This window comes from Saccopteryx bilineata, chromosome 10 (genome assembly GCF_036850765.1).
Source record: "Saccopteryx bilineata isolate mSacBil1 chromosome 10, mSacBil1_pri_phased_curated, whole genome shotgun sequence".
NCBI classification, from domain to species: Eukaryota; Metazoa; Chordata; class Mammalia; order Chiroptera; family Emballonuridae; genus Saccopteryx; species Saccopteryx bilineata.
Window position 1 is genome coordinate 7,129,770 of NC_089499.1, and position 27,882 is coordinate 7,157,651.

The 27,882-nt window shown below is 61.8% G+C and overlaps 1 protein-coding gene across 7 annotated transcripts; it reads left to right on the forward strand.

Annotated features, from left to right (window-relative positions):
* The first annotated feature begins 1,093 nt into the window (after nt 1-1,093).
* PLXNB1 (plexin B1) lies at nt 1,094-27,755 on the forward strand. Of its 7 annotated transcripts, none has more exons than XM_066245842.1 (38): nt 1,094-1,287; nt 5,835-5,887; nt 6,533-7,645; nt 8,512-8,694; nt 9,051-9,179; nt 9,290-9,390; nt 10,037-10,169; nt 10,449-10,609; nt 10,842-10,976; nt 11,053-11,161; nt 11,552-12,196; nt 12,381-12,503; nt 12,689-12,811; nt 13,514-13,607; nt 13,693-13,865; nt 14,030-14,181; nt 15,612-15,717; nt 15,898-16,034; nt 16,324-16,500; nt 16,727-16,898; nt 17,074-17,316; nt 17,913-18,089; nt 18,167-18,315; nt 18,769-18,869; nt 18,958-19,175; nt 19,308-19,486; nt 19,641-19,707; nt 19,944-20,090; nt 20,829-20,997; nt 21,286-21,389; nt 21,464-21,548; nt 21,765-21,937; nt 22,115-22,275; nt 22,376-22,523; nt 24,599-24,663; nt 24,793-24,868; nt 25,770-25,844; nt 27,016-27,755. In XM_066245842.1, the coding sequence occupies exons 3-38, from the start codon at nt 6,539-6,541 to the stop codon at nt 27,118-27,120; spliced, it is 6,402 nt and encodes a 2,133-aa protein (XP_066101939.1). In that variant the 5' UTR covers nt 1,094-1,287; nt 5,835-5,887; nt 6,533-6,538; the 3' UTR covers nt 27,121-27,755. The 7 variants fall into 7 exon arrangements, with proteins under 7 accessions (XP_066101939.1, XP_066101941.1, XP_066101945.1 ...); XM_066245844.1 differs by lacking the exon at nt 1,094-1,287 and adding an exon at nt 1,322-1,395; XM_066245848.1 differs by lacking the exon at nt 1,094-1,287 and adding an exon at nt 1,526-1,546.
* Nucleotides 27,756-27,882: the final 127 nt, after the last annotated feature.

Genomic DNA, 27,882 nt, shown 5'->3' on the forward strand with positions numbered 1-27,882 from the left:
CAGGGCTGGCAATGTTTTCTTTCTAATGATTTCCCAGGATGGCATGGGATAAAATGACCTCTGTACTTGGGATGTTCACATTTCTGATGGGGTAGGAGGTGCCGTATCTATGTACAGTGAGGGCTACTGTGGGATTTGGAAGTCCCAGGTACCCCTTTGGCTAAGGTAGATCCTAAAGTATGCACCTGAATGAATAGATTTATGTAGGAGGGAGGATTACAGGAACATGGAAGGGCTTCCCCATAAGCTGCACAGGCAGGAAAGCCACGATAGGGGAAGGACTTGGGACAGACTGAGCTGGCTGAGGTGGTGATGGTTGTGGGGGAGTATAGGGCATAAAGTAAAAGAATGAGGTGAGGTGCCAGATTGGCAGGCACCAGATGTCGGAAGGCAGGGACGAGGGAACTGGGCACGGGTGCCATGCTGGGACAGATCAGGTGCTGAAGGGGGTGGAGAAAAGGAAGTGACCTGCGGAGTTGGGGAGAATTTGGAAGGCAGTTGGGAGTTGGGCAGGTGTGAGTGAAGGCAGACTCTTGATGGGGATGGTAGCTGGTAAGAGGGTGCAGGCAGCGTTGCTTCTTTGGAAAGTAGACAGTGTGGATGACCTGAACCTTCTGGTTGAGGCTCCCCGGGGAAGTGGAGGCTGGGGGGGGTGTGGGCTTCCAGGATGGTGTGTGTCTGTGTGTGTTTGTGTGATAAATTTTGCCTCCCAAGAGGCCATCCCGATGGTCTCAAGCCAAAGTCCTCCAAAACTCTTAATATTATAGAATGGGCCAAGTCCTGGCTCCTGAGTTTGCAATGGGCAGGCCAGGGTGAGAAGGGTCCAGCAGGGGGCACAATGGGCCTCTGCAGAGAACCCTTCTGGCCAGCGGTTCCTCCCTCCCAATGCACAGGTATTTGCCAGTGAGGGAGTTCAGACTTGTCCAAGGCTTCCCAGCTTGGGGTGGATCCAGGTACAGGCTTGGAAGAAAAGACAGAAAATGCGCCCTTGCTTGTGTACTTTTGCAGCCGACGTGCCCTCCTTTAACAGCCGAGCTAGGTGTGGTGTCACCTCCACTTGCCAGTGAGCAAACAGACGTGCGCGCGCGCGCGCGGTGGGGGGTGCCGGGGGTCAGGTTACTTGGCTTACTGATGGCGCAAACTCAGCCTCAGCCCCAATGCCTGTGCTCTTCCCGCAAAGCCAGAGGTGGGGGCCGGAAGGAGGGGTTGCCTGTTCGGGAGTCCTCGGAGTAGGGGCGATGGGCAGGACCCAGCGCGGTGGGAGAAACTACGCGCCTATGAGTTCAGGTAAACAAAGTTGTAGGAGGCTAACCACAGGAGCCGGGTTTAGGAAGGGAAAGAGAACGCTCCAGACGCTGCGGGGCGGAGGTGGTGGTTAGCCGACAGGCACAGCAGGTGAGGGGTGCGGGTCCCGCCCGGCGCTGGCGGGCAGGAAGAACCCCGGGTGCTCGTTGTACCACCACACCTGGACGCGCGGGACGCGACCCCCGCCCCGGCCCTACCATCCCTGGAGGGTTCCCCATTCCAGTTCCATCCCGGCGCGCAGGTGAGGCCGGGGCGGGGCGGGGTGGGGCCGCCGGTGCGCGGCGCTCCACTCCCTTTCGTCTCCCCGGCTGCAATCCGTGCTGCTGTGGTAATCTCCGGGGTGCTGCCTGCCCCTCACAAGGGCGGGGTCGAGCCCCTCGCCCCGGGGAAGAGCGGAGCCCGCGGGGGCTAGAACGCGGGGTCCTGGGCAGCTCGGGGTGCGCGCCCAGCTCTCCCGGCTGCTTCCGGCCCGGCCTGGCCGGCGGGCGGGGGCAGGGCGGCCCGGCGGGCGCGGGGGGAAGGAGCGGAGCCGGCCCGGCCAACGCGGCTTTGTCTCCTTTGTTCCCGGCGGTGGCAGCGCCGCGGCGGGAGGGGCGGGCAGCGGGCGCAGTTTTCCGCCCCTCGGTCTCCGGGTAACGGCGTTGGCTCCGCCAGACCCACCTCCAGGGGGCGAGGGGGGTGCAGCGAGGTCGCCGCGCGCAGATCTCGAGCCTGGAGCGGCCGGCACCCGGTTCTGCGCGCTCGTCCCGCGGGGCCCGGCCGGGTGGTAAGTGCGGGGCCGGGGCCGAAGTGGTGGGGACCCCGCGCCGCGGCACGCCCTCGAGGGGAAGGGCCTGAGGCCTCAGTCCCGCGGGGCTGGGGCGGTCGGGTGAGTGGTGGGCAGCTTCAGTGCTGAGAGTTGGGACCACACTTCTCCGCGTGAAGGGAAACTCTGGCGGCTCCGCCTGAAACGCGATTGGGAGACAGAGGAGGTGGAGCTGCTCCTCCGCGCCCCCTCCTCGCCGCCGCCGCCTCAGCCGGAACCGGCCGGCCCCTTCCCCGCCCTCCCAGGACCACTGGTGGGGTCCTTGCCCGGGGCCCAGGCCGGGGAAGAGCCAGTGGGGTATGGTGGGAGGAGTGGAGGCTTCCCCTCCTGTAGTAGCAGCCCTTCAGGCTGCGCTCCGTGCAGCCGACAAATGCGGACTGGGACCCTCCTGCCACCCACCCGCAGAAGGGGGCCCCCCTGTCAGTACACGACGGTTTTTGAGCCCTCGCTTGTGCCGGGTAAATGGTAGGTCCTCCTACCCCAAGTCAACACACAGACAACAGTGCGAGCAGTGTGCACTACGGCTCTGTCAATGAGTAACTCTTCTGAGCGGACCCTGGGAGCCCCGCGGGAGCGGGGAAGGGAAAGGCCAGTTTCCCAGAAATTTGCAGGAGTCCGGAAATGAGGGCTGGGTATGACCCTTCTCCAGGTGTGGAAGGGCAGAGTTTGTGAGCCCCTTGGGTCGGTGAGGACAGCCCCAGAAGGGCCCAGGAGGTGCCTGTTTTTGCAGACTGAAACTAGGCAGCCTTGGGCTCCGCTGCAGAGGTCCAGAGGAAGGTGGGCCAGAAGAGCCCACAAGACTGGCCTGGACACAGGCGGAGTGAGGCTTTGGCTGTGAGCCTGGATGGGCCTGAGGTCTGTGGAATGGGCAGGAGACCCTGGCTGTATACGTTGGGCACATGAAGCCTGGCTCCAAACCCTCTTTCTCAGTCCGCTCTGGCCTGCTCATTAATAACAGTGGGGCTCACCTCTTGTCCATTGAGAGGCCAAGTAGCTTCGAGAGCCCCCTGTCTTCCCTGCTAGCTGGGTTTCCTTGGCTATAGAATGTGGGTTCTTACCAGGAGCACCTGTAGTAACCTGTTCTGTCCCAGTTGCTGGGGCCTCTGAGTCAAAAGCCACATTCCCTGCCTTCAAGGAGCTTTAAGTCCAGAGTGGGAGGGTGGGACAGGGAGAAAAGTGGCCCTTGTTTGTACCACTGATGTCAGGTGTGCACTGTATCATGTGTAATGGTCAGAGCAGCCTTATTTTTGGGGTTTTTTTTAAAGATTTTATTTATTCATTATAGAGAGGGGAGAGAGAGAGAGGGAGGGAGACAGAGAAGGGGGGAGGAGCAGAAAGCATCAACTCCCATATGTGCCTTGACCAGGCAAGCCCAGGGTTTTGAACCGGCGACCTCAGCGTTTCCAGGTTGACACTTTATCCACTGCGCCACTACAGGTCAGGCCAGCCTTGTTTTTTGTTCGGCCCAAGGCAGAGATGGCACAGCCACCACGCAGAGTCAGCTCAGCTGCCTGGGAGGACCAGGAAGGCTCCCCTGGGGAGTGATGGTTGGGAGTTGAGTTAATGGGCTAGAGGGGGAGTAGGCATTCCAGGCAGTGGGAACAGCCTGCAGTTCAGGCCGCGTGGGGGAGCGCTGGCATGTGATGGGCGAGGGTGGGGGCTGTTATCACAGGCCCCAGGACCTACCATTTACCCGGCACAAGACTCGGGGGGGTGGGGGGGTATGCTCTGGTTCTGCCTGAAGAGCCTGTGAGGTAGGATTGATGGAGGGCTGGGGGCTTCTCTGCGGTCTGTGGCAGAGGTTAAGGAGTGCCCAGTGAGGAGAAATTGTCCTTGTCCCCCCCCCCCGTCGCCCCTGTGGTAAGTGGGGAAGGGCGAGGAGTACTGGGCTCTGTTTCAGTGGTGGAGGCAACCTGCCGCCTTTCCCAGCAGGTCAGTGCCAGCCTTCTCTGTGGCCCCGCCAGGAGCTGTTCTGATCCCACCCATCTTCCTCTGGGCCACACAGTTTGGATTTTACATTTGGGTAGTGTCTTGGTTGCTGCCCCTTGAGGGCTGAACCTTAGCACACAGAAGGCTCTGAACAAATATTTGTGAGTGAATAGAGGAGTGGATGTTGGTCTAACTATGGACCCTCTGTCCAGGCACATCCCTAACCAGGAGGTGGCAGGAGGGGAGAGAGCAGTAGCCCGGGTGTAGGAGGGGGCCCCTCCCCTCCTCAGGCAGATGCTGTCTTCCTAGAGGAAGAAACTTTCTTCCCTTATTCCTTGGAAACGAGACAGGGGGCTCCTGGGAAGCCTGGCTGTGCCACAGTCCTGGGCTGCTGGCCGGTTCACGACTCTCCCTGCTGCCCCCTTACCCCGCCCCCCCGGGTGGCAAACAGAGGCAGCCTTGTTCCTGCTCCCATAGAGCTGTCCTGTTTTCTGCACACTAAAAATGGAAACCCCCAAGCTATTTCAGGAGCAGTGCCCAGCCGGGCTGTGGCCACGGCTCCCACCGGGCTGCTGGACCCTCCTCCGAGCCTTTGGCTGGGCCTGGCTCACTCTGGGGCAGCCTTGGGGACTCCGCCTGGAGCCCTTGGCTGGGAGGAGCTGACCTGGGCTGAGGGAAGCTCTCCCACAGGCCTGCTGGCAGCTGGGTGGCGGGAGGGGCTGGGCGACGTGGCCCAGGCACAGGCAAGTAGGGGGAGCATGGCGTGGCCTGTGCTGTGCAGCCTGTCCCAGCACCTCACCGACCTTGGTGCTCTTGGCTGGAGACCACTGGGCTTGGGGTTGCCATGGTTTCCTGGTCCCAGCAGGCCACAGCTGGGGCTTGTGAGGAAAGCAGGCACCCCAGGTTTGGGGAGTTTCTGAGGGGGGGCACAGCTGGGCATGATGACTTATTCTAGGGCATCCCCCTTTTCCATCCTGGGCCCTGACTCTGCTGGAGAGAAAATAGCAAGAGATGGCCTGGCTTCCGCAGCCCCTAGGGCTTAGGGCTTGAAGCGGGGTAGTGTGTATGAGTGTCTGTGGGTGTGTGTCTGAATGTGGGTGCTGGTGTGTATGTCTGGTGTACGGGTATGACACGTTCCTGTGTAAAGTGCATGTTTGTGTGATGTGTGTTTCTCTGTGTAAGGAGGTTGTCTCTGTGTGGTTGTGTCTTTGTACAGACATCTGAGTGTGAGTGGTGGGTCTGTGTGCCGTGTCTGCCTGGGTTTCTGTATGTACAGACTGGATCTGTGTGCATGTTTATGTGTGCAAACACCCACATACTTGTGTGTGCGTGTGTGCAGACGTCTGGGTGGTATGTACACTGCTTGGTGGGTGCAAGCTTGTGTCTGTTTACGTGCGAGCGGCAGTTTGGGCTAGAACAGCCCCTGGTCTGTGTGGAGGGGGAACCTGGTGTCCTGATAGGGCGAAGTTTGGACAGAGGGTGAGAATGGGTGTGCCAAGAAGGGAGAAGAGGGGGCTGCAGGCGGACAGGGCCCTGCTGAGGACCCTGCCAGCCGTGAGGCTAATTCCCAGCTGCCCTTTCCCAGGCCCTGAGTGTGCCCAGCTCCTCTGCCCTCCCCCTCCCTGTGTGGACTCTGAGGCGGCGTCCCCTGTGGAATGTGTTTGGTGGCCGAGGGCCAGGCTGGGCCCAGTTCCAGCAGCAGCAGGCTGGGCAGGGGGAAGGGGGTACCTCTGTGCTGCCTCTACATGCCTGCAGCCCAGCCCCCAGCTTCATGCTCTGCTTTCTCCCCGACTAGGTGACTCCTACACAGGTCATGCTATTGTCTCCTGACCCAGCCAGCCCTGCCAGGTGAGCCTGACCTCACACCTAGGCATCTGGGAGAAGTGTGACTCCCACCTCTACTGGGGGCTCTCTAGGTGGGGTTCTGTTTGTCAGGCCTCATTCCTGGCGGCCTTAACCTCCCTCTTCTCTCTGGCCCTTTGATTCTGTGCTTATTACCCGTCTGGATTCTGGCGTGAAAGGCCCTTCCTCCCCTTCTGGCCGTGCCCTAACATGCGAGTGGCCCGTGGACCTCACCCTCCCTCCTCCTTCTGTCCAGGAAACTGACATCTGTGAAGAGGGCCTGTTCCCTCCTCTGGGCTTTGGGCCCCTCCTTCCCATCACTTACTCTCTCCTGCACCTTCCAGGCCCTGGTCCCTGGGGGTGGGAGGCTTCCCCCCTCTCTGTGCCTTAGACCCTGTGGTGGGTCACACCGGGCAGCGCAGGGGGAGGATGGCGGGGGCGGGGTCTCCTGGGGGAACGGGGCCTGCAGAGAATGGGCAGTGTCGAAGCTTCCAGGAAAGAGCTGACCCCTTCCTGGTATGTGGTCCTGGGCTCGTCCTGGCCCATGGTGCCCCTGCTCACCCCCAGGTTAGGAGAGGCATCGTGGCAATCTGAAACCCTAATCCCTCACCGGTGGCCCCATGTGCCCTGTCCCACCTCTCTCCCTACCAGGTGACCATGCCTTCCCTCGGCCCAGCTCTTCTCCAGGTGCTCTGGGCCGGGTGGGTCCTCACCCTCCAGCCCCCTCCACCAGCTGCCTTCATCCCCAACGGCACACACCTGCAGCACCTGGCACGGGATCCCACTTCGGGCACCATCTACCTGGGGGCCACCAACTTCCTGTTCCAGCTGAGCCCGGGGCTGCAGCTGGAGGCCATGGTGGCCACTGGCCCTGTGTTAGATAGCAGGGACTGCCTGCCACCTGTGGTACATGACGAGTGCCCGCAGGCCCAGCCTACTAATAACCCGAACCAGCTGCTCCTGGTGAGCCCCGGGGCTCTGGTGGTGTGTGGGAGCGTGCACCAGGGCGTCTGTGAGCAGCGGGGCCTGGGGCAGCTCGAGCGGCTGCTGCTGCGGCCAGAGCGGCCAGGGGACACCCAGTATGTGGCTGCCAATGACCCCGAAGTCAGCACTGTCGGACTGGTGGCCCAGGGCTTGGCTGGGGAGCCCCTTCTGTTCGTGGGGCGGGGATATACCAGCAGGGGGGTGGGGGGCGGCATCCCTCCCATCACAACCCGGGCCTTGCGGCCATCAGACCCCCAGGCTGCCTTCTCCTATGAGGAGACGGCCAAGCTGGCCGTGGGTCGCCTATCTGAGTACAGCCACCACTTCGTCAGTGCCTTTGCGCGCGGGGCCAACGCCTACTTCCTGTTCCTGCGGCGGGACCTGCAGGCTCAGTCTCGAGCCTTTCGTGCCTACGTGTCCCGCGTGTGTCTCCGGGACCAGCACTATTACTCCTACGTGGAGTTGCCCCTGGCCTGCCAGGGTGACCGCTACGGGTTGATCCAGGCCGCCGCCGTGGCCACATCCAGCGAGGTGGCCCAGGGGGAGGTGCTCTTTGCTGCCTTCTCCTCAGCTGCTCCCCCCACTGTGGGCCGGCCCCCACTGGCCGCTGCCGGGGCGTCTGGGGCCTCTGCCCTCTGCGCCTTCCCGCTGGATGAGGTAGACCGCCTTGCCAATCGCACGCGCGACGCCTGCTACACGCGGGAGGGCCGCACCGAGGATGGGGCCGAGGCGGCCTACATCGAGTATGATGTTAACTCCGACTGCGCACAGCTGCCTGTGGTGAGTCCCACAGCACTTACCCGTCTCAGGCCGCTGGCCAGGCGTTTACTGCCAGGCAGCTGCCAGGGAGTCTGAGGGAAACCGGTGGTGGTGCGGGGCTGATCAGGTCACTGGATGTTACGGATGTCACTTCCTTTGTGTCTGGGTGGTGGGGCGGTGCCTGCGGGAAGCGTGACGTTAGGAGAATAGAGCTGTCAGCAGTGGGCTGGGGCTGGGTGCTGAAGGGGTGGCGTTTGTGTAGGCGAACTGAGAGGATGTTTGGAATTCTGAGCTAAGGGACAGCAGCCCAGAATGGGGGGCCGGGTGGGGGAGTGGGACCTGTTGTTTTAGGTTTTTGAGCAAGAAGGCAGATAAGGTGAAGACTGTTTGGCTCTAGCCTCAGAATGGATTTAAAAAGGGAAGACACCGCACACAGGAGCTAAGCGAGTCAAGTGAGGTGTTAGGGCGCAGAGTGGATTTGGAGACGAGGGCGCAAGCTGCGAGAGGCTTGGGAGAAGTGGTCCAGGAGGAAGGTGTGCTTGTGCATCCGCTGAAGGAAGGAGCCCCCCCAGGCTAGGGATGGGCAAAGGTGGGGTCCGGACAAGTGGGGATCAAAAGAAGAGGAAGGACTTGCCGGAGACTGTTGGAGGCAGCTGGCGATGAGCCACCAAGGCAGGGCGCGGATGTGATTGTGGGAGATGTTGTCAGGGAGGGCTGGCAGAGAGCCTGGAGACAGGTACGGGGTTGTCCCAGGAGGCCCAGCAGAGAAGATGGAATTGTCCAGGGAGAACAGGCAGAGAGCCTGGGAAAGGCAGTAGGGTTGTCTGGGAGGATGGGGCAGGAAGTTATCCAGGGAGGACCTTACTGCTGCTTCCTGCTGTCTGTAGGACACCCTGGATGCTTATCCCTGTGGCTCAGACCACACACCCAGCCCCATGGCCAGCCGTGTCCCCCTGGAAGCCACACCAGTTCTAGAGTGGCCAGGGGTTCAGCTAACAGCTGTGGCAGTCACCACGGAGGATGGACACACTATTGCTTTCCTGGGTGACAGTCAAGGACAGCTGCACAGGGTGAGTCCACAGGAAGTACTGGGCTCTGCCCCAGGGTTTGGAGAGAACAGGATGCTGGGAACCCAGCCTGGGCAGAGCTACCCCTGAGACCCCCTGGGGCTGGGATATGGAACTGTGAGTGCCCCTGGCCTGAGGCTGGGAAAGAGGACTTGTTCTCTTCTTTCTAGGGCTAGGGAGTGTTTAACTGTGATCCCCACCCCTTCTGACACCCCTTCCTGCCCCAGCTGGCTGGTCTGACCTGTACTGCCCCGGAGGAAATCTACCTACAAATTGCTTCATTGTAGGGAGAGGAGAAACTGAAACTTGGGTCTGTGGCCGTGGACTTGGGTCCCAGACCTTGTGGTTTCTGATCTCAGGTATACTTGGGCCCAGGAGGTGATGACCATCCATACTCTACACAGAGCATCCAGCAAGGGTCTGCGGTGAACAGAGACCTTATCTTTGATGGGTCCTTCGAGCACCTGTATGTCATGACCCAGAGCACCGTGAGTGCCCAGCGAGATCTGGGGTCTGCCTGCTGGGAGGCCAGAGACCCATGCCTGGGTGAGCCATGAGTGTTTGGATTGCTGGCCTCAAGTCTTCTTTGCTGTCACAGCTTCTCAAGGTTCCTGTGGCCTCCTGTGCTCAACACCTGGACTGTGCATCTTGTCTTGCTCACAGGGACCCATACTGTGGGTGGTGTGTGCTTCTTGGCAGGTCAGTGCTCTGCTGACCCTGACCTTTTCCCCAACCCCAGCTCTAACCCCAGCCTCACGTCCCCAGTGCTCCTGTGTCATCGCCCTGTCCAGAATTGCTGGCCCATGACTCCACCCCGACCTCTGGATGCCCCAGTTCCCTACTTCACCCTCCACCCTGAGTATCATTGTGTGTGTGTGTGTGTGTGTCAGAGACAGAGAGAGTCAGAGAGAGGGACAGATAGGGACAGACAGATGGGAAGGGAGAAATGAGAAACATCAATTCTTCGTTGTGGGTCCTTAGTTGTTCATTGGTTGATTTCTCATATGTGCCTTGACGGGGGGGGGGGGGGGCGCTACAGCAGACCGAGTGACCCCTTGCTCTAGCCAGGGACCTTGGGCTCAAGCTGGTGAGCTTTTTGCTCAAACCAGATGAGCCTTCAAGCTGGTGACGTCAGGTCTCGAACCTGGGTCCTCTGCATCCCAGTCCGACACTCTATCCACTGTGCCACCACCTGGTCAGGCCACCCTGGGTATCATTGCCTTGCCATGGCACATCCAGCCAGGTGTCATGGCCCAGTTGAGGATGTTGCCCAGGTCCCCGGGGTGGTAGGTGTCCTGTCCCATGAACTCCCCGTGACCCTGTGACACTGGCCATTCTTGCCCAGGTGCAGTCGCCGTTCTGAGTGCTCGCGGGGCCGGGGCCCAGAGCGATGGCTGTGGAGCTTCCAGTCTGAGCTGGGCTGTCTGCAGGTGGCAGCCATGAGTCCTGCCAACATCAGCAGAGAGGAGAGGAGGGAGGTGAATGACCGAGCGGGCGGGGTCCTGGTGGGAGGGCTCTGATGATGGGCTGACACCTTGGGTTTTGCCGTCAGATGTTCCACATACCACATGGCCTTGCCCAGGTCACTTCTCTTGGGTCTTTGCTTTCTCCATCTGGTACTAACCAGGCCAGAGGGTGTTTGTGAAGGCTTGGGGGCTGGTGACCACTGGGGCCTACCTATACCGGGTACCCTTTAAGCGCAAGGCCTGATCTGCTGCCCAGTGGCTCTGACAGCGTGTCCTGGCTTCTCTTGGCAGGTTTTCCTTTCGGTTCCCGACCTGCCACCCTTGTGGCCGGGGGAGTCGTATTCCTGCCACTTTGGGGAATACCAGAGTCCTGCCCTGCTGACCAGTTCTGGTGTCATGTGCCCTTCCCCAGACCCTAGCGAGGCCCCAGCGCTGCCGAGAGGAGCCGGTGGGTGAGAGAAGGGGCCAGCCCTGGGGCCTGGGAGCCCTACCCACTTCCAGGGGGCGTGGTTGGGTTGAGGTGGGAATTCAAGCCAAGAGCCCCCCAGTCGTCCTCCAGCCTCTAAAGTCCCCATTCTGTGTCCTGTGGACTGTGTCCCACGACCCTTCCCCATTCGGGGTGCTCACCTCACACTGGTCTCGGGACATGGGCTCGGGGTCTGGATGCCCCTCCCCGCTCCTCAGGGCTGGCGCTCTCTCCCCCTCTGCAGACCATGTTTCCGTGAGCATGGAGCTCAGGTTTGGTGCCGTGGTGATTGCCAGAGCTTCCCTCTCCTTCTATGACTGTGTGGCCGTCACTGACCTCCACCCGTCTGCACAGTGAGTCCCCCACCTTTCCTCCCAGGCCCGGGGATGCCTGTGGTGCCCCCTTGCCCCACGGCTGTGCTCTGTGCAGGTGCCAGGCCTGTGTGAGCAGCCGCTGGGGGTGTAACTGGTGTGTCTGGAAGCACCTGTGCACGCACAAGACCTCGTGTGATGCTGGGCCCGTTGTGGTCAGCCAGCAGGTAAGCGTGCCTCCAGGATGGGGTTTGGGGTGCCCTGGTGAGAGTTGTTCTGCGGGCCCGGGGTCTGTGTGCCTGCCTGCCCCCCCCCCCCCCCGGAGGCTCGGTTGTGAGCCTGCCCTGGGCTGCTGTTGTGACGACTCGCTGGAGAAGGCTGTCCCCGTCCTCAGACGTTTAGAGCTGAGCGGCAGGGAGGTCCGGGCCCCGGGCCCCACCTCAGCACAGACGCCCTGAGCCTGCCTTCCCCTTTCTCCAGTGGAGAATTAATGGGCTGTTTTTGTTTTTCTTTTCCTTGGTCTCCTTTCCTCCTAACACTTCCTTTGCCTGCCTGCTGCCTGCGCCCGCGCCCGCCTGCTGAGTGGCCCCTCCTGTCTTTCTCTGCCTCCCCCTCAGCGCCCTCTTCTCTCCCCAGCCCCTCCTACGCAAGATACAGCCCCCCCCGCAGCACCCCAGACCACGGTCACCCCGGCTCCGGACCCCCTTCCTGGGGGGCCTGCTGCTCCGTCCTCGGCCACAGCCTTGGAGGCTCTCCCCGAGGCTGGGCCTTCCCTGCCCGGCCCGACCCCTGCCTCGGAGGGCCCCCTCCCTCCGCAGCTTCCGGACGGACCAGCCACTGCTGTCTCCACTATCCCTGCTGTCCCCACTGTCCCCGACTTCGGGCCCTCGGCCACACCGAGGGACTTCCTGGCTTCCACACCGCCATCCACAGATGCAGCGGCGCTGTCCCCGGGCCCGGCGGCCCCCAGCCCCGAGGCCTTCCCCACCACAGCACCCCCAGCCCGGCTCCCCAGCACCGCTCCCGCCACTGCTTTCCCAGGGGCCACCGGCTCTGCGACGCCCGCTCCGGACTGGCTCCTGAGAGAAGGCGGCGAGCTGCCCGAGGCGGACAAGTGGCCGGGGGGTGACCCGCCCGCCTTCTCCACTTCCACCCTCCTCTCAGGTGATGGAGACTCGGCTGAGCGCGAGGGTGCCCCTGCCCCCCACATCCTCCTGTCCAGCCTCGACTACCAGTACGACAGCCCCGGGCTCTGGGAGCTGGTGAGGCCCGGCCCGGGGAGGAGGCCTTGGGAGGGGACCGGGCCGGTCGCCCACGGCCGGCCTTGTGGGTCTGCACCGGTGGGGATCGGTGGGCAGGGAGCAAGGGTGGGGGGTGGGCTTCTGTGTGGGGGAGAACCGAGCGGGCGGCGGGCTCCACGGCATGCCCTGCTCTTGGTGCCTGCAGGAAGAGGTGAGCTGGGGGGCAGGCTCCTGCCCTTGTGTGGAGAGTGTTCAAGGCTCCACGCTGATGCCGGTTCACGTGGAGCGCGAAGTGCAGCTGCTGGGCCGGAACCTGCGCCTCTTCCAGGTGAGTGTGCCCTGCCTGCAGCTGTCCCGACCTCCTTGGCTGTTGGCAAGTTATAGACCAGCCCTGGAGGACAGGGACAGGGCCGTGCCAGGTCCCAGACCCGACCCAGCGGCTGCGCTGGGTCTCTGCGGGGCTCAATAGACCCCACTGCTAAAGCTGCCCCACCACACGTCCTCTGCCCTCAGGACAGCCCCGGAGACAACGAGTGTGTGTTGGAGCTGGAGGGCCGGGAGGTGGTGGTCGCGGCCCAGGTGGAGTGTGAGCCTCCTCCTGATACCCGATGCCATGTCGTGTGCCAGCAGCACCAGGTACAGAGCTTGAGGGCCTGGTGGGCAGGGCTGCTATAGCCGCAGGCTGGCTACGCCACCCCCATCTCTGCCCAAGCTCTGACCCTGTGACCATGAGGGAGTCTGGTACCCCCATCTCTAACCCTGTGACCATGAGGGAGTCTGGTACCCCCATCTCTAACCCTCTGACCATGAGGGAGTCTGGTACCCCCATCTCTAACCCTCTGACCATGAGGGAGTCTGGTACCCCCATCTCTAACCCTGTGACCATGAGGGAGTCTGGTACCCCCATCTCTAACCCTGTGACCATGAGGGAGTCTGGTACCCCCATCTCTAACCCTGTGACCATGAGGGAGTCTGGTACCCCCATCTCTAACCCTGTGACCATGAGGGAGTCTGGTACCCCCATCTCTAACCCTCTGACCATGAGGGAGTCTGGTCCCCCATCTCTGATCTCTGATTCTGTGTCCCACGGAGTCCCCGAGGCCCAGCTCTAACCTCTCACCGGTGGCCCCACCCGATCCCTACACTCCAGTTCTGCCTCTGGCCCTTTGTCCCTGAGGAGTTTTGTAGCTCTGACCCTGTTACCCAGGGTTCCCTGCACCCCAGCTCTGACCTCCGACTTTGTATTCCCACAACGAGTCGTTTCAGTCCTTTCCCTGACCCCCCGCCAGGCCTGCTGCCTGTCAAAGCCCCAGACTCAACCCACCCCCCTTTCTCCAGCTCAGCTACGAGGTTCTGCAGCCCGAGCTCCGCGTGGGGCTGTTTCTGCGCCGGGCTGGCCGTCTGCGCGTGGACAGTGCAGACGGGCTGCATGGTGAGCCCCCTGGGGCTGCTGGGGCTGGCTGGCGGCAACAGGGCGCGGCCAGGCCTGCCTCTCACGTTCGTCTCTGCCGCTCCAGTGGTCCTCTATGACTGTTCCGTGGGACATGGGGACTGCAGCCGCTGCCAAACCGCCATGCCCCAGTATGGCTGTGTGTGGTGCAAGGGGGAACATCCACGTTGTGTGGCCAGGGAAGCCTGTGGTGAGGCTGAGGCTGTGGCCACCCAGTGCCCTGCGCCCTTCATCCACTCGGTGTGTTGAAACGCTGGCGTGTCCCTGCCTTACTGCTCTCCCTGGACGGAGGGGGGGCGCTGCTGTGGGTCTGGGGGCCCCAACACGGGAGGTTGGGCGTGTCTCTCCACACTGCCCCGGGGTCGGCAGGTGGGTGGAGGTGAGCGTTCCTTGTTCCGGAACAGGTGGACCCACTGACTGGGCCTGTAGACGGAGGCACCCGTGTCACCATCAGGGGCTCCAACCTGGGCCAGCATGTGCAGGACGTGCAGGACACGGTCAGGGTGGCTGGACTGCCCTGTGTGGTGGACGCTCAGGAGTATGAGATCTCTAGCAGGTGAGCTGGCTGGACCACCAGGAGCAGGGTGGGCCCCGTGGGCTCCGTGGTTGGCTCTCCTGCTCAGGGCCGCTCACCCGCAGCTTCTCTGCTCTCCCCTGTCCCTCCTTCCTTGGTTCTGGTCACGATGCCTCGGTGCTCAGGTTGTCATCATGCACAGACCCGCAGCCCCCTGGCCGGGGCTGCTAGGCGTTCGTTCCTGGGCTCAGGGCCCGGCCACTGCCTGGAGCTGTCTGACAGTGGCTCTGCTTCCCGGTTCCACCAAGGTGTTCTCACCTGGGTTCCAGAGTGACCGTGGATGTAGTTGTGGCAGCAGGGCCTTCAGATCCCAGACAGCTGCTCAGGGGCTGGCCTTCCAGCCAGCTGCCCCTTCTTTCCCAAGCACTGTCCTGAGGAAGCTCCTCCAGAGGGTAGAATTGGGGCACCCCTGCTGAGTCCCAGGATCCTCAGGCCAGGCCCCAGGACCCCCGCTGCCCTCCCAGGCTCATGGCTTCCGGAAGTTCTAGTTCATAGGAACCTAGCTGGTAGTTGGGATACATGGGCCATCCCCCAAGGAGATCTCCACAATTAGCCAGTCTCAAACCCAGCCATACGTCAGGGTTACCTGGACACCCTGCCCCAAACCGCCACAGAGCAGACCCTTAGCCTCAGCCATGGAGATCTGGGTTTGTGGCTCATTTTGGGGCCGGGTAAACCTGTGTTTTAAACAAGACTTAAAGCATGTGGTTTTCCCCTAAATGTGTTATGACTGAGACCTTGAGGCGATTGTCTAGACTGTTAATGATTCTAGAACCATGAGACTGAAGCGATTTATAAAGTAGTTAAAATATATTCTGGCTAAGGACTCTGGCTGGGTAGTTTACACATCACTTGTTCCCTTTTCTCTGTGACTGTGACAATGTCACAGAGTTAAGCCACTACAGGCTTTACGTTGTGGAAATTCATTTGCCCCCGGCTTCTGTTTTCTGGCTAAGACCCAGCATTTTCTTAGATTGCTCACTTCCCATTCAGGTCTATCCCTAGACCTGACAGGAGGTTCTCAGGGACTTTTTTTTTTCATGAGGAAATCAATTTCCCAGCACCTTTGCAAGGGGTGCTGTGCACACGTTAGGCCCACAGGTTAGCTCAGCAGCTCACCGCCACAACCAGCCTTCCAGGGCTCCTTTGTAAATTTGTGCCACACAGAGAAATTCTTCCTTGTTAGGGGGCTCGGGTTCACCTTGAATAATGGAAACTGTGAGTGTTGATTCTCAGCTGTCAGGGCCTCCCGGTGTGCCGTAAGGCCTTCCCTCTGCAGGGAGAGGAATTGTATCAGTCTCCGGGAGGGTGGGGAGTGGGGAGACCACCTAAGTGGAGCAGAGAGTGGCAGCCAGGTCAGCTGGAGGGGCCCTTGGTGCAACCTAGAACCCCAGCCTGCTCTGTGCCTACAGCCTTGTGTGTATCACGGAGGCCAGCGGGGAGGAGGTGGCAGGTGCTGTGACAGTGGAGGTGCCAGGAAGAGGACGTGGCGTCTCGGAGCACAGCTTTGCCTACCAGGTGCCTGACCCGAGCCCCTCTTCTCCCAGCTGCCACCAGGCCTCCCCTGCTGGTGGCTCCTCCCAGACCCTGTGGTTTTACATCTCGGGGCTCCCCACCCCAGGGCCCTTTCGCCTGCCTCAGGCTCCCCCAGCACTCCGTCTCTGGCCCGACGCCTGTCTACCCTTGTCCTCCCCATAGGACCCGAAGGTGCATTCCGTCTTCCCCTCACGAGGCCCCAGAGCTGGGGGCACCCGCCTCACCCTGCGCGGCTCCAAGCTCCTAACTGGGCGGCTGGAGGACATCCGAGTGCTGGTTGGAGACCAGCCTTGTCACCTGTGAGGGCTCCTTGCTCATTTTGCAAAACTCCGTGCGCTCCAGGGAGAAGATGGAGGGGTGGGATGTTGGGGGGACGGGAAGGGAGAGAGTCTGCTTCATCAGACAGTGGCCTGACTCCCCGAAGCCGGGGCTGTCGTGGGAGTGCAGCCTGCAGGGTGATGGCAGTCCGCACTGCAGGGAAGTGACCTGAGGCCCGAGGGGTCCCATGTCCTGGGATCATCCCTTCCTCCTCCCTGCGTCCCCTCCGGGCAGCCCGGCCTGCCCTCCAGTCCTGCCTCCCTTCCCTAGGCTACAGGGGCAGCAGGCGGAGCAGCTGTGGTGTGAGACCAGCCCACACCCTGGGCCTGCCACACTCCCAGTGGCCGTGTGGTTTGGGGCCACTGAGAGGAAGCTTCAACACAGCCAGTTCGAGTACACCTCAGACCCCAACATCACCTCTGCGGGCCCCACCAAGAGCTTCCTCAGGTGCAAGGCCAAGGGCACGGCTGCATGGCATGTGGCTGGGGGGTCTTTGCGGGTCCAGTCCACGGGGGGCTGTAGGGCTTCATGTGGGGTGCTGTGACTCCCACGCCGCTGGTGGGGAGGAGGCTCGGGTGGCTGTGAGCAGGGGTTGAGCTAACCGAGCTGGGCCCAGGCTGTGCTTTAACGCCTGGGTCTCAAAGCCACGACTGGCTCGCGGGCTGTGTTGCAGCGGAGGACGTGAGGTGCGTGTCCACGGCCAGAATTTGGATGTGGTGCAAACACCGAGGATCCGGGCGACGGCGCCGCCGAGGGCGCTGAGGCCGGGCCAGGAGCTGGGGCGGAGGCGCCACGTGAGCCCCGAGACGGCGTGCTCCCCGGGAACCTCCTGTGCTGCTCAGCACGTAGGACACCGCCCACGGGCACCCCCTGCCTGCGCGGGCCTAGCTGCTGCCCGCCTCACCCCCCACCCCGCCCCTCCCCGACGCTGTGGGCAGCCGGGAGCCGCGGGGACACCTTTGTGGGCCCCCTTCCTGCAGGCCCTTCACTGACCCCGCCACTGTCCCTCCTCCGCCCCAGTTTGAGGAGCCCTGCCACGTGAACTCCTCCCAGCTCATCCTGTGCCGCACACCTGCCCTCCCGGGCCTGCCGGAGGACCCCCGGGTCCAGGTGGAATTTGTCCTCGACAACCTCGTCTTTGACTTCGCCACACTGAGCCACACCCCCTTCTCCTATGAGCCTGACCCCACGCTGCAGCCCCTCAACCCTGAAGACCCCACCACACCCTTCCGGCACAAGCCTGGAAGCGTGCTGTCCGTGGAGGTACTGTTCCGACTGGGACACGGCGGTACCCGAGACCCTCCACGTGGCCGGACGGCACTGCTGTGTGTGGCGGAGGGGGTCTGGGGGGTGCGTGACTGCCTCACAAGGGACAGCAGATGCACCTGGTGGCTCACCCTTCATGTGGCTGGGCTGAGGGGGCTGGTGGGGCGCCTAGCCTGTCGCACCTGGCAGGGCCTGGCCCCTGTGGCCTGGGTCCTGACATACCGCGTGGCAGGTGTCTGTGACAGTATGTAACGTGTTTGGCACATGCACCGGTGGGGCCAGTGGTCAGAGTAGGGGCTCCGGCTTAGTTAGGCAATTGGGCAGAATTTGGGACAACTCTCTAGTCTCTAAACTTTGAGCTCCTGAGGAAGAGAGATAGAGAAGCGTCAGGACAGGGTGTGGCAGCTTGGAAGACATCCAAGGGACTGTCACCCCATGTGCAGGGGAAGAGGTGTGAGGCACCATCAGCCCTGCTCTTGGGAGGGGGTCTCGGGATCATCCCTCCCGCATTTGGGAAGACAGGATCTGAGTGACCACCCGCTCATCCCCTCGGGAAAGAGTTCTGAATGACCGAGCAGCGATCCGTGTTCCAGGGGGAGAATCTGGACCTGGCGATGTCCAAGGAGGAGGTTGTGGCCATGATAGGGGACGGCCCCTGCGTGGTGAAGACACTGACCCGGTACCACCTATACTGCGAGCCCCCTGCGGAGCAGCCCCTGCCCCGGCACCATGCTTCGCTGGAGGCGCCTGACGCTCTGCCCGAGTTCACGGTCAGTGGGCGGCCCCAGGGCAGGGCCAGGCGTCAGGCCTGCACAGAAGCCTTGCTCACAGGAGACTTCCCGTGCAGGTGCAGATGGGGAACCTGCGCTTCTCGCTGGGCCATGTGCAGTATGATGGCGAGAGCCCTGTGGCTTTCCCCCTGGCAGCCCAGGTGGGCTTGGGGGTGGGCACCTCTCTTCTGGCGCTGGGAGTCATCATCATTGTTCTCATATACAGGTGGGTGCTGCCAGAGGTGGCTGGGTTGGGAAGGGGCCAACTAGACCAGGGGTCAACAAACTTCCTACAAAGGGCCGGGGAGTAAATATCTCAGACTTTATGGACCAGGCGGTCTCGGTTGCAACTGCTCAACTCTGCCACGAGAGCCCCAAAGCAGCTGTAAACAGTACGCAAACACACGAGCATGGCCCTGTTCCAATAAATCTTTATTCACAAACACAGGTCAGGGGTGGGTTTGGCCTGGTTATACTTCGCTGATCTCTAGGCTCAACTGTGCTGCACGAAACAGGACATGGGTGGGTGTGACTTGCCTGGTGTGGGACAGACTCACTGATTCTGGTGTAGGCCCTGGCTTGGCTGGGCCTGGCCGGGCAAGCCCGCTGGCTAAGGCAGGCCAGGGCTGCGTGGCCCCAGAGCTTCAGCCTTTCCCATCCTGCCCTTGGTGCTGAGCAGGAGGAAGAGCAAGCAGGCCCTGAGGGACTACAAGAAGGTCCAGATCCAGCTGGAGAACCTGGAGAGCAGTGTGCGGGACCGCTGCAAGAAGGAGTTCACTGGTGAGGCTGCAGGGAAGGGGCCCCGGCTCCCGCACCTGTTCCTGTCACGTGGCCCGGGTGCCCGAACCCAGCCTCTTCTGCCCAACAGACCTTATGACCGAGATGACAGATCTCACCAGTGACCTCCTGGGCAGCGGCATTCCCTTCCTGGACTATAAGGTGTATGCCGAGAGGATCTTCTTTCCTGGGCACCAGGAGTCCCCCTTGCACCGGGACCTGGGCGTGCCTGAGAGCAGGCGACCCACTGTGGAACAAGGGCTGGGGCAGCTCTCCAACCTGCTCAACAGCAAGCTTTTCCTCACCAAGGTGCCAGCCCTGCCCTGGCACCCCCCTCCCTGCCACACACACCCAGACCCGCCTGGCCTGCCTGTGCCGCCCCTTCTCCACCCCAGGTTTCTGAATCGGCCCCCTCACCCCGTCCTCTCTCCCCGATGCTAGTTCATCCACACCCTGGAGAGCCAGCGCACCTTCTCCGCGCGGGACCGCGCCTACGTGGCCTCTCTGCTCACCGTGGCATTGCATGGCAAGCTGGAGTACTTCACGGACATCCTGCGCACCCTGCTCAGTGACCTGGTGGCCCAGTATGTGGCCAAGAACCCCAAGCTGATGCTGCGCAGGTCTGTGTGCTTGTTGGGGACAGTGGGGGCCTGGTCGCTGTGGCCACCTGCGGCCGGGAGCTGAGTCAGGACCTGCAGGGCCCAGAGCTCTGCAGAGTAGGGAGCCCCACCTGCTAACCCTGCCTCCCTTGTCCCCCCTTCCCTGTCACACCAGGACAGAGACCGTGGTGGAGAAGCTGCTCACCAACTGGATGTCCATCTGCCTGTACACCTTCGTCAGGGTGAGGGAGGCGGAGGTGGATGGCGCTCCCCTGCGGAAAGGGGCGGCCTCCAAGCCCCTCAGCTCCCGGGCTCCCAGGCGGTTAACCGGTGCACGCCTGCCCGGCATGTCCTCAGACACCTTGAGCCCTCTGCAGCCTGCAGCCTGTCCCCTTCCCCGGCGAGGGTCATGTTCCCTACACTTCTGCCCGAGCCTGTCACCTGCTCCCGGGGCTCTGACTGCCTGCCACTCCCCCAGGATGCGGTAGGGGAACCTCTGTACATGCTCTTCCGTGGAATCAAGCATCAAGTGGACAAGGGGCCAGTGGACAGTGTGACTGGCAAAGCCAAATACACCCTGAACGACAACCGCCTTCTCAGAGAGGATGTGGAGTACCGTCCCCTGGTGAGGGGGTCTGCATGCGCGCGTGTGTGTGTATGTGTGTGTGTGTGTGTGTGTGTGTGCTGGAGTGTCAGTCTTGGTGGCGTGAGCACATGTGAGTGCATGTGGCTGTCTGACTGGGGCTAGAGCCAGCCAGACCTCTAGCTCGCTGTGAGAGAAGGAGCTTTAGACTGGCTCAGCAGAATGGAAGCTTGAGGGCCAGACCTTGTGGATAGAGCCTCAGAGAGACCCCAGGCTTGGGGTGGGCCAGGGCGTGCACAGCCAGGCACCGGGGAGCAGCCAGCCTGCCGGGACCAGTCCAAGTCCTTGCTGTGCCAGAGCCTGTTTGCCTGGCCACAGTCTCATTGTCCTGCCAGGGATGTGATATGCCCACCAGGCTGGGAGCCACCCTGGCAGACCTACCCGTTAGGTCCCTCTGGGTCACCCTTAGTGACCCACCTAGAATTCCTTTGGGAAAATCCCATTCATGCTCCTCTGTTAGGCTGGTAGGGACTTCCCTCAGGTGCCTCAGCCTGACCAGCTGAGCCAGGAGATTGGGGACCTGAATTAAGAGCGACTTGTGCTCGCTCATTTTTTCTGCCCTTCACTCCATAGATATTTACTGGTACACTGTGCCAAGGGCTGGGGCCACGGGGAGGGGGCCGCTGCTGGATTGCTCATGGGTTGTCCCTGCCCTTGGCCTGTGTCTTGGTCATTGCACATGGGACGTGAACCCTGACTGCTCCCGTGTGTCCTGTGCAGACCTTGAATGTGCTGTTGGCTGTGGGGCCTGGGGCGGGAGAGGCCCAGGGTGTGCCGGCGAAGGTCCTGGACTGTGACACCATCTCCCAGGCCAAGGAGAAGATGCTGGACCAGCTCTATAAAGGAATGCCTCTTGCTCAGCGGCCAGACCCCCGCACCTTGGATGTCGGTGAGGGTGGAGGGGACATGGAGCCAGAACTGGGCTGGGCAGTTCCTGGACCTGCTCTGCAGGCAGCTCTCCGGGTTTGAGGGGGGGTGGGGTTTTAAGTGAGGACAGAGCTGGGCTCTATAGGGGCGACCTCTCACCTGGTGAGAGGCTCCGACTCCTGGCCTTTGGAGAGGTTGGGTGGGGCTGCGCCCGATGGAGGGGCCTGTGTCCCCAGAGAGGAAGAAGTAGGTTCCACTGTAGAAAGGGTGTCCTGGAAGCCCCGGACCAAGTCCCGCCTTGCCCTTGCAGAGTGGCGGTCTGGAGTGGCTGGGCATCTCATTCTTTCTGATGAGGATGTGACTTCTGAGGTCCAGGGTCTGTGGAGGCGCTTGAACACCCTGCAGCATTACAAGGTGGGAGGGGTGGGGGCCGGAGGAGGGGCATGGTGGGGGTGGCTGGTAGAGGGGTCACTAGCTGTGGTCGGCAGGTCCCAGACGGAGCAACTGTGGCCCTGGTCCCCTGCCTCACCAAGCATGTTCTTCGGGAAAACCAAGATTATGTTCCTGGCGAGAGTGAGTACCCACCTCCTCCCTGTCCCGGCGTCTGCCCTTGCTTTGCCCAGGAATGGAGGAAGGAACCCGGGACCTTAGGCGGTGCTGATGTCTACTTCCCTTCTACCCAGAAGAGCCCTCCCCAAGTGCCCCCACTCGTGGGAGTCGGCAGGACCCCCGGGCTCATGGGAGACGGCCACGTGATGAGGGGTGACAAGCAGTGGGGTCTTGGCACAGGGACCCCAATGCTGGAGGATGTGGACGAGGGGGGCATCCGGCCCTGGCACCTGGTGAAGCCCAGCGAGGAGCCCGAGCCGCCCAGGCCGAGAAGGGGCAGCCTGCGGGGCGGGGAGCGGGAGCGAGCCAAGGCCATTCCGGAGATCTACCTGACCCGCCTGCTGTCCATGAAGGTGGGGCAGGGCGGGACCGGCAGCGGCAGAGGGGTCTGGGGTGGGGGGACAGTAGCCACCTGTGGGATTTGGGGCTGGCGTGGGGCTTACACCAGGGCCCAGTGCCACGAGTGTGAGGCTGGGCTGGGGCTGAGGACCCCTTGCTGACCATGCCGCGGTGCTTACTGTCCCCTGCAGGGCACCCTGCAGAAGTTTGTGGACGACCTGTTCCAGGTGATTCTCAGCACCAGCCGCCCCGTGCCACTCGCTGTGAAGTACTTCTTTGACCTCCTGGATGAGCAGGCGCAGCAGCACGGCATCTCCGACCAGGACACTGTCCATATCTGGAAGACTAACAGGTGGTGGGGGCGGGGGAGGTTGGGGCCCAGGTGCGCATGCGCAGGCTCTCTGCTCCTGCCGGCGCAGCGTGCTCACCAGTCCTGCCTGCCCCGCCCGCAGCTTGCCACTGAGGTTCTGGATCAACATAATAAAAAACCCACAGTTCGTGTTCGACGTGCAAACGTCTGATAACATGGATGCAGTGCTCCTGGTCATCGCACAGACCTTCATGGATGCCTGCACCCTGGCCGACCACAAGCTGGGCCGGGTGAGTGGTCGGGTCTGGGAGCACGTTCAGGTCGTGGGCGGGGCCCAGCCGGGGGTGGGCTGTGCTGTGTGTTCCTGCGCCCAGATTCCAGGCCCTCCTGGGAACGTGGAGGAGGAGGTCCGTGGCAGGCCTCTGCCTCCAGGCCCGAGGCCAGGCGTTGTCTCTGGGCTCCCTGGGAGGTGATGCTGCCCAGTTTTCAAGGATGAGCAGGGCCAGGGCTGCTGTGTGCTGATTCACAGGGTTCAGACATAGCAGCAGGTGCAGCCTGTGGGGGTGACCAGGGGCCGGGGCCACTAGGTGAGGGCTTACGCTGAGGGGGCATTGGGAGGCACTGAAGGTCTGGGAAAGGGCTGGGAGTGGTAGGCGTCAGGCCTGAGAGTTAGTTAGGCAACTGCGCATTGGGGTGACTGGAGCCTAGGTCTGCAGAGGAGGCTGTGCTGGCCGTGGGGTGAGCAGTGGCCAGGTTCGAGGCAGACCAGGGGTGTGGGGCAGGCAGAAGCTGTAGGTTGGTGTCGGGGATGAGGAGGACAGAGCGGTCACTTGGGATCCCTGGGCTTCTGGTCGTAGTGAGCTCAGACTTGGAGGAGGTGAGTCTGAGGCAGTGGGGCCTCCAGGCAGCTTCCAAGTGGAGACGTGGGTTCTAGGATTGTGGGGCCGCTCTGCAGGCTGTCTGGTGCATTTGATTTCTGAGTGGGCGGAGAGTTTACCTGCCAGCACGGACCAGGGGAGAGTCGGGGGCGGGGCCAGGGCTTGGGAGGTGTGCCGGGGGAGGGGAGTCAGAGAGAAGTGGTCAGGGCTGTCTGGCAGCACAGAGGGTGGGGCTCTGTTGTCACTGTAGTCAGAACCTAGAGAGTCCTGTGACATAGGGGTCACCCAGCAGGCAGGGCCCTCAGGTCCGTGTACTTTGCTCTGTTTAGTACAGACCCTGGTAATTACCCTGTGACCTCTTGGGAGATCCATCTCCACACCTCTGTGGAGAAACAGTGGGAAGTTCCACTCTGAAGTGCTGTCCTGTGAACCATCTTTGCTCTGCCCAATGAGCTGAGCGCCACAGGACCGCAGCAGGACCCAGGGCCACCTCCACGGGGCATGCTATGACATGGCTGGGTGTTCCCTCTGATCTGCACACCGCCTCTCCTTCCCAGCATAGTGCAAATGCTCCCTGGGTAGCTCAGGAATAGTCCAACCGGGAATGCCCGGTGGCCTCCACCGAGAAGGCATGCATACTGCCTCGGCCCGGGCTGTGTCCCTGCTGAGGGGCAGTGCCATCTTGCCTCGGCCTCCCAGCAGCATCAGAATGAGACTGCAGGTCCAGAGAAAGGAAGCTTGCTGCCCAGAGCCCACAGCCGCTGGGGCAGAGCTGGGAGTGGCCCCAGGTTGGTGGTAGAGGATGTGTCTGAGTCTGTGAGAACTGTGGGCTCTGATTTGAGATACTTGCTTTGAATCCCAGATCTTCCATTCAGGAGTGAGTTGACCTGGCCAATTGACTGGGTCCATTTTCTGATTTTTAAAATGACCACATGGGGAATGGACAGCACGTGGAAAGCAGCAAAGGCTACACCCAGCACTGCCCCCTTCCTGCCATGCATGCCAGTTCCCTGCCAGCAGCAGGTGGGGACTTGGGTTGACGGAAGGAAGGAGCGGAAGTCCTTGCAGAAGGAAATGGGCAAGAGTGATGAGTCATCTCGGTTGCCTGGATCTGAGGGGCGTTCCTGGGCCTTTGATTTTTTTTTTTTCTGGGGGGGGGTTTGAGAGAGAGAGAGAATCAGAATCATCAACTCATTTTTCCACCGTGCACCCATTAATTGCTTCTCATACGTGTCTTGGGCTTGGGGTCAAGCCAGTGCCCTTGGGATTGAGCCCTGACCCGGGGCTCAAATTGGTGACCTTGGGGTCAAGCCAGCTCCCTCAGGATCTGTGCTCCAGAATGGCGCTCTCTCCACTGTGTCACCGGCTAGGGTGGAAGTTGGGATTTTTAGAACTAAAGCAGTGCTGGGAAAGTTGGGACAGTTGGTCCCGCTCACAGGGTTCTCCTCCTTTCTCCATTTGCTGCCTGCCTGCCTGCTGGCACCCAGGACTCCCCCATCAACAAACTTCTGTATGCTCGGGACATCCCCCGTTACAAGCGGATGGTGGAAAGGTACGAGGGCAGAGGAAGGGTCTGGAGGGGACCAGGGTGGACGGACTGGTGTGTATTTACAGCTGAGGCCCAGGGGTGGCCCCGGCGGGGTGAGGATCACAGCAGTTGCTATCCCGTGATCTCTGGCAGGTACTATGCAGACATCAGACAGACCGTCCCGGCCAGTGATCAAGAGATGAACTCCGTCCTGGCCGAGCTGTCCCGGGTACGGCCTTCCCTCTGCTTCTTAGGCTAAAGCACAGGCGTCCTGCCACGAGCGTCCAGCCCCTTCACATTGCTCCTTTGCAGGGAAACTCTTGGGACCTCAGCAGAATGATTCGATTGCCACTTTAATAAAACAGGGCTCCCAGCATTTCATCAGAAAGCAGCAGGGGTCTTGTCCTGGCAGCCGCCTGTTCACCTGACTCAGCCAGGTGCCTGTATGCATGCAGCCCTCGTTGGGGTCTGTGGGCGACAGCCCCAAGGCGGCGACGTTACTGGGATTCAGCCCAGGACTGCCCGGGTCAGCCTGCTCGGGCCTTCCATTGCTCTGCTTCCCAGGGTGGTGTGACGTGCCCCCCTGCTCCTGAAGCAGCCCCAAACGTCAACCCCGGGGCTATAAACTGTTTCTGAAATGATGATGGTCATGACCACCGTGATAATAGCTACGATTCTGGAGTGTTTCTCTGTCGGGGGTGCTTTGATTATCTGCTCATTTTATCCCTATAAGAGCTGCACAAGTTAAGTGACCTCAGCTCTGCTGCCCCCACGTGTCCCTGCTGAGGACCTGGGTGTGACCTCAGGGAAGACTTGAGTGGGATCAGAGCAGCATCTCTCCAGCCTGGCTCTGCAGTCCCCTGGGATGACACAGGGTCCCAGCTGGACCCCACACCCTGCTGAAACTGCAGACCTGGGGTGTCTCCACCGAGGAGGCCCTATGGCCCGTCCTGTCCCCAGTTGAGCACACCTGCTCTGGGGTCCTGGGTCGGTAGCGGGGCTCTGCTTCCCGCTGCAGGGCTCGTCCCTTCCTCCCCTCCCTGGCCCCCGCTCGTCCCACCTCTTCCCTGGGTTCTGAGCCTCCTCTGGTGGCTGGTGGCGCCCTCATCTGTCACCTCTGTCTTCCCTAGAACTACTCTGGAGACCTAGGAGCACGAGTGGCCCTACATGAACTCTACAAGTATATCAACAAATACTATGACCAGGTTGGCAGAACCCTGGGGCCTGACTGGGGGGCTGAGGGTAGGATGTAGAAAGGTGTCCGGCCCTGTGATTCTCAAGGGGGGGCCTTCGGGTCTCCCCCAGCACAGGATAGGGGAGGCGCTGCGAGCTGGGCTTTTCAGACGTGCTTCCTGGTATGGGCTGTGCTCTGACCTGTCCCCACCCAGCACCCAGGACCCTCAGCAGGGCTCGCAGGCATGGTGGCAGCGGTCGTGGTGGTGGTGAGGATCTACCAGGGCCTGGAGATGGTAGGTAGGATGTGCTAGGAGGGCCACACAGCTGCCATCTCTGCCCTGACCTTGCCCCGCCTCAGATCTCTGCACAGGCCTGCACAGGCCACGGGTGACAGTGTGCAGTACCCAGTCACCTCTGAGCTGCATGGGCCAGAGAGGAGGGCCCAGGCACAGGGCGTGGGTGAGTGAAGTCACCATGGAGCCGTCTTTCTGGGGGATTCCTAGGCAGGCCCCCAAGACCAGAGCACCCACCAGTCAGCCTCCTGAATGTCTGCCAAAATCGTTTGCCCAGATGTTTGCATGACACCAGGATGTGGCCATTGCTGTTCTGAGATAAGGATCCTCCTCCTGGCCCAGGCCTGGAGTGAAAGTCCTTTCACAAGGGACTGATGCACAGTGTGGGGGAGCAGGGGATACAGCGGGGGAGCCTCTCCTGGTTTCCACCGCCCCTCTGTGGTGGCCCATTTGCGGTTAGGTCATTTTTCACGTCTGGTCAGTATCTGTTTCCCACACATTAGTCCCACGAGGCCAGTATCACATCTGTCATTGTTGGGTCCCTGCTCCTTGCCCAGCACCTGGCACATAGGAATTCAGTAAATGCTTGTGGCCTGGTGGGCAGGGAAGCAGGGTAATTGTAGCAGGGCTTCTAGAGGGTTCGTGGGGAGAAGGCCGGCTTGGTGGTTGGGGCTGGCCTCCACCGAGAACGGTTTTCCCGGAGCAAGTGAGTATTTGTTACCGTGGGTGCTAGGTCCTTCAGTCCCCACACCGCTGCTCCTTAGACACAGTAGCGACTTTGTGGGTGCTCTTCCCTCCGCCTGGCCGAGCCCTGAGGTCACACCAGAAGTAGTGAGGGTACAGTGAATTGTGCCCCAGTATCTGAGGAGGCTGGAGGTCTCCCCTGACGGTGGCCTCTGCGTTTCAGATCATCACTGCTCTGGAGGAGGACGGCACGGCCCAAAAGATGCAGCTAGGCTATCGGCTGCAGCAGATCGCAGCAGCCGTGGAGAACAAGGTCACAGACCTCTAGGGACCCAGTGAGCCCTGCTGTTGCCTCAGCCCCACCTGGGAAGCCTGGAACCTCGAGGGAGCGACCACCTCCTTAGATGCCTGTAGTGTCTGACAAGCAGAGTTAGTGGAAGGTGACTCCCGGTCTTCTGGTGGCTCCTGCCTGGGCCCTGCGGGACTCACCTCGCAGGCCTGGGCCCGTGCGGCTGATGGCCTGGTGCCCAGCCTGCTCCCCGAGCCCAGTGGCCCTGTGGGCTGTCGTCTGGGTGACGTCAGTCTGCGGGGCGTCAGGTACGAAAGACTTCCAGAGTGGCTGGAAGAGCCCCCAGCCCGAGGCGAAACTGGACTGTTCCTGAGCGCTGGCCTTGGTCCTGTGGGGATTCAGAGAGGAAAAGGGGGCCGCACTGGCTGTCCAGCCCTCCCCTCTATCAGCCCTGACCTCAGTTTAGTTGCCTCCGGCCTTTGCTGCTGCCACGATCCTAGGTCCGAGAGATGAACGCCTCTCCGAGGCCCCTGCGAACTGACCCCTCAGGAGGGCGCCCTGGCTGGGGGCCGCTCTGCCTCAGAGGTGGCCATGGTGAGGGGCGTCTGCTGCACAGGGGCCCTGGGGGAGAGCGGCCCACCCCGACCAGCTCTTCATTAAAGGATAACACACTGCGTGGTGTCTGATATGTGGGCTCAGCACAGCCCCTCCCCGAGGAGCGGGCGCCGGGGGTCGTGGGATCTGTGCTCCGGGGGAGGTCTCCAGGTCCCTGGGGGTCGTGGGATCTGCGCTCGGGGGGGA

Bases quoted from the DNA above. Each gene is read 5' to 3' on its own strand.
- PLXNB1 (XM_066245842.1), top strand. From the start codon at position 6,539: ATGCCTTCCCTCGGCCCAGCTCTTCTCCAGGTGCTCTGGGCCGGGTGG. The intron at 18,090-18,166 runs GTCAGTGGGCGG...CTTCCCGTGCAG, and splicing joins ACGCTCTGCCCGAGTTCACG to GTGCAGATGGGGAACCTGCG. The intron at 19,176-19,307 runs GTGCCAGCCCTG...CCCCGATGCTAG, and splicing joins GCAAGCTTTTCCTCACCAAG to TTCATCCACACCCTGGAGAG.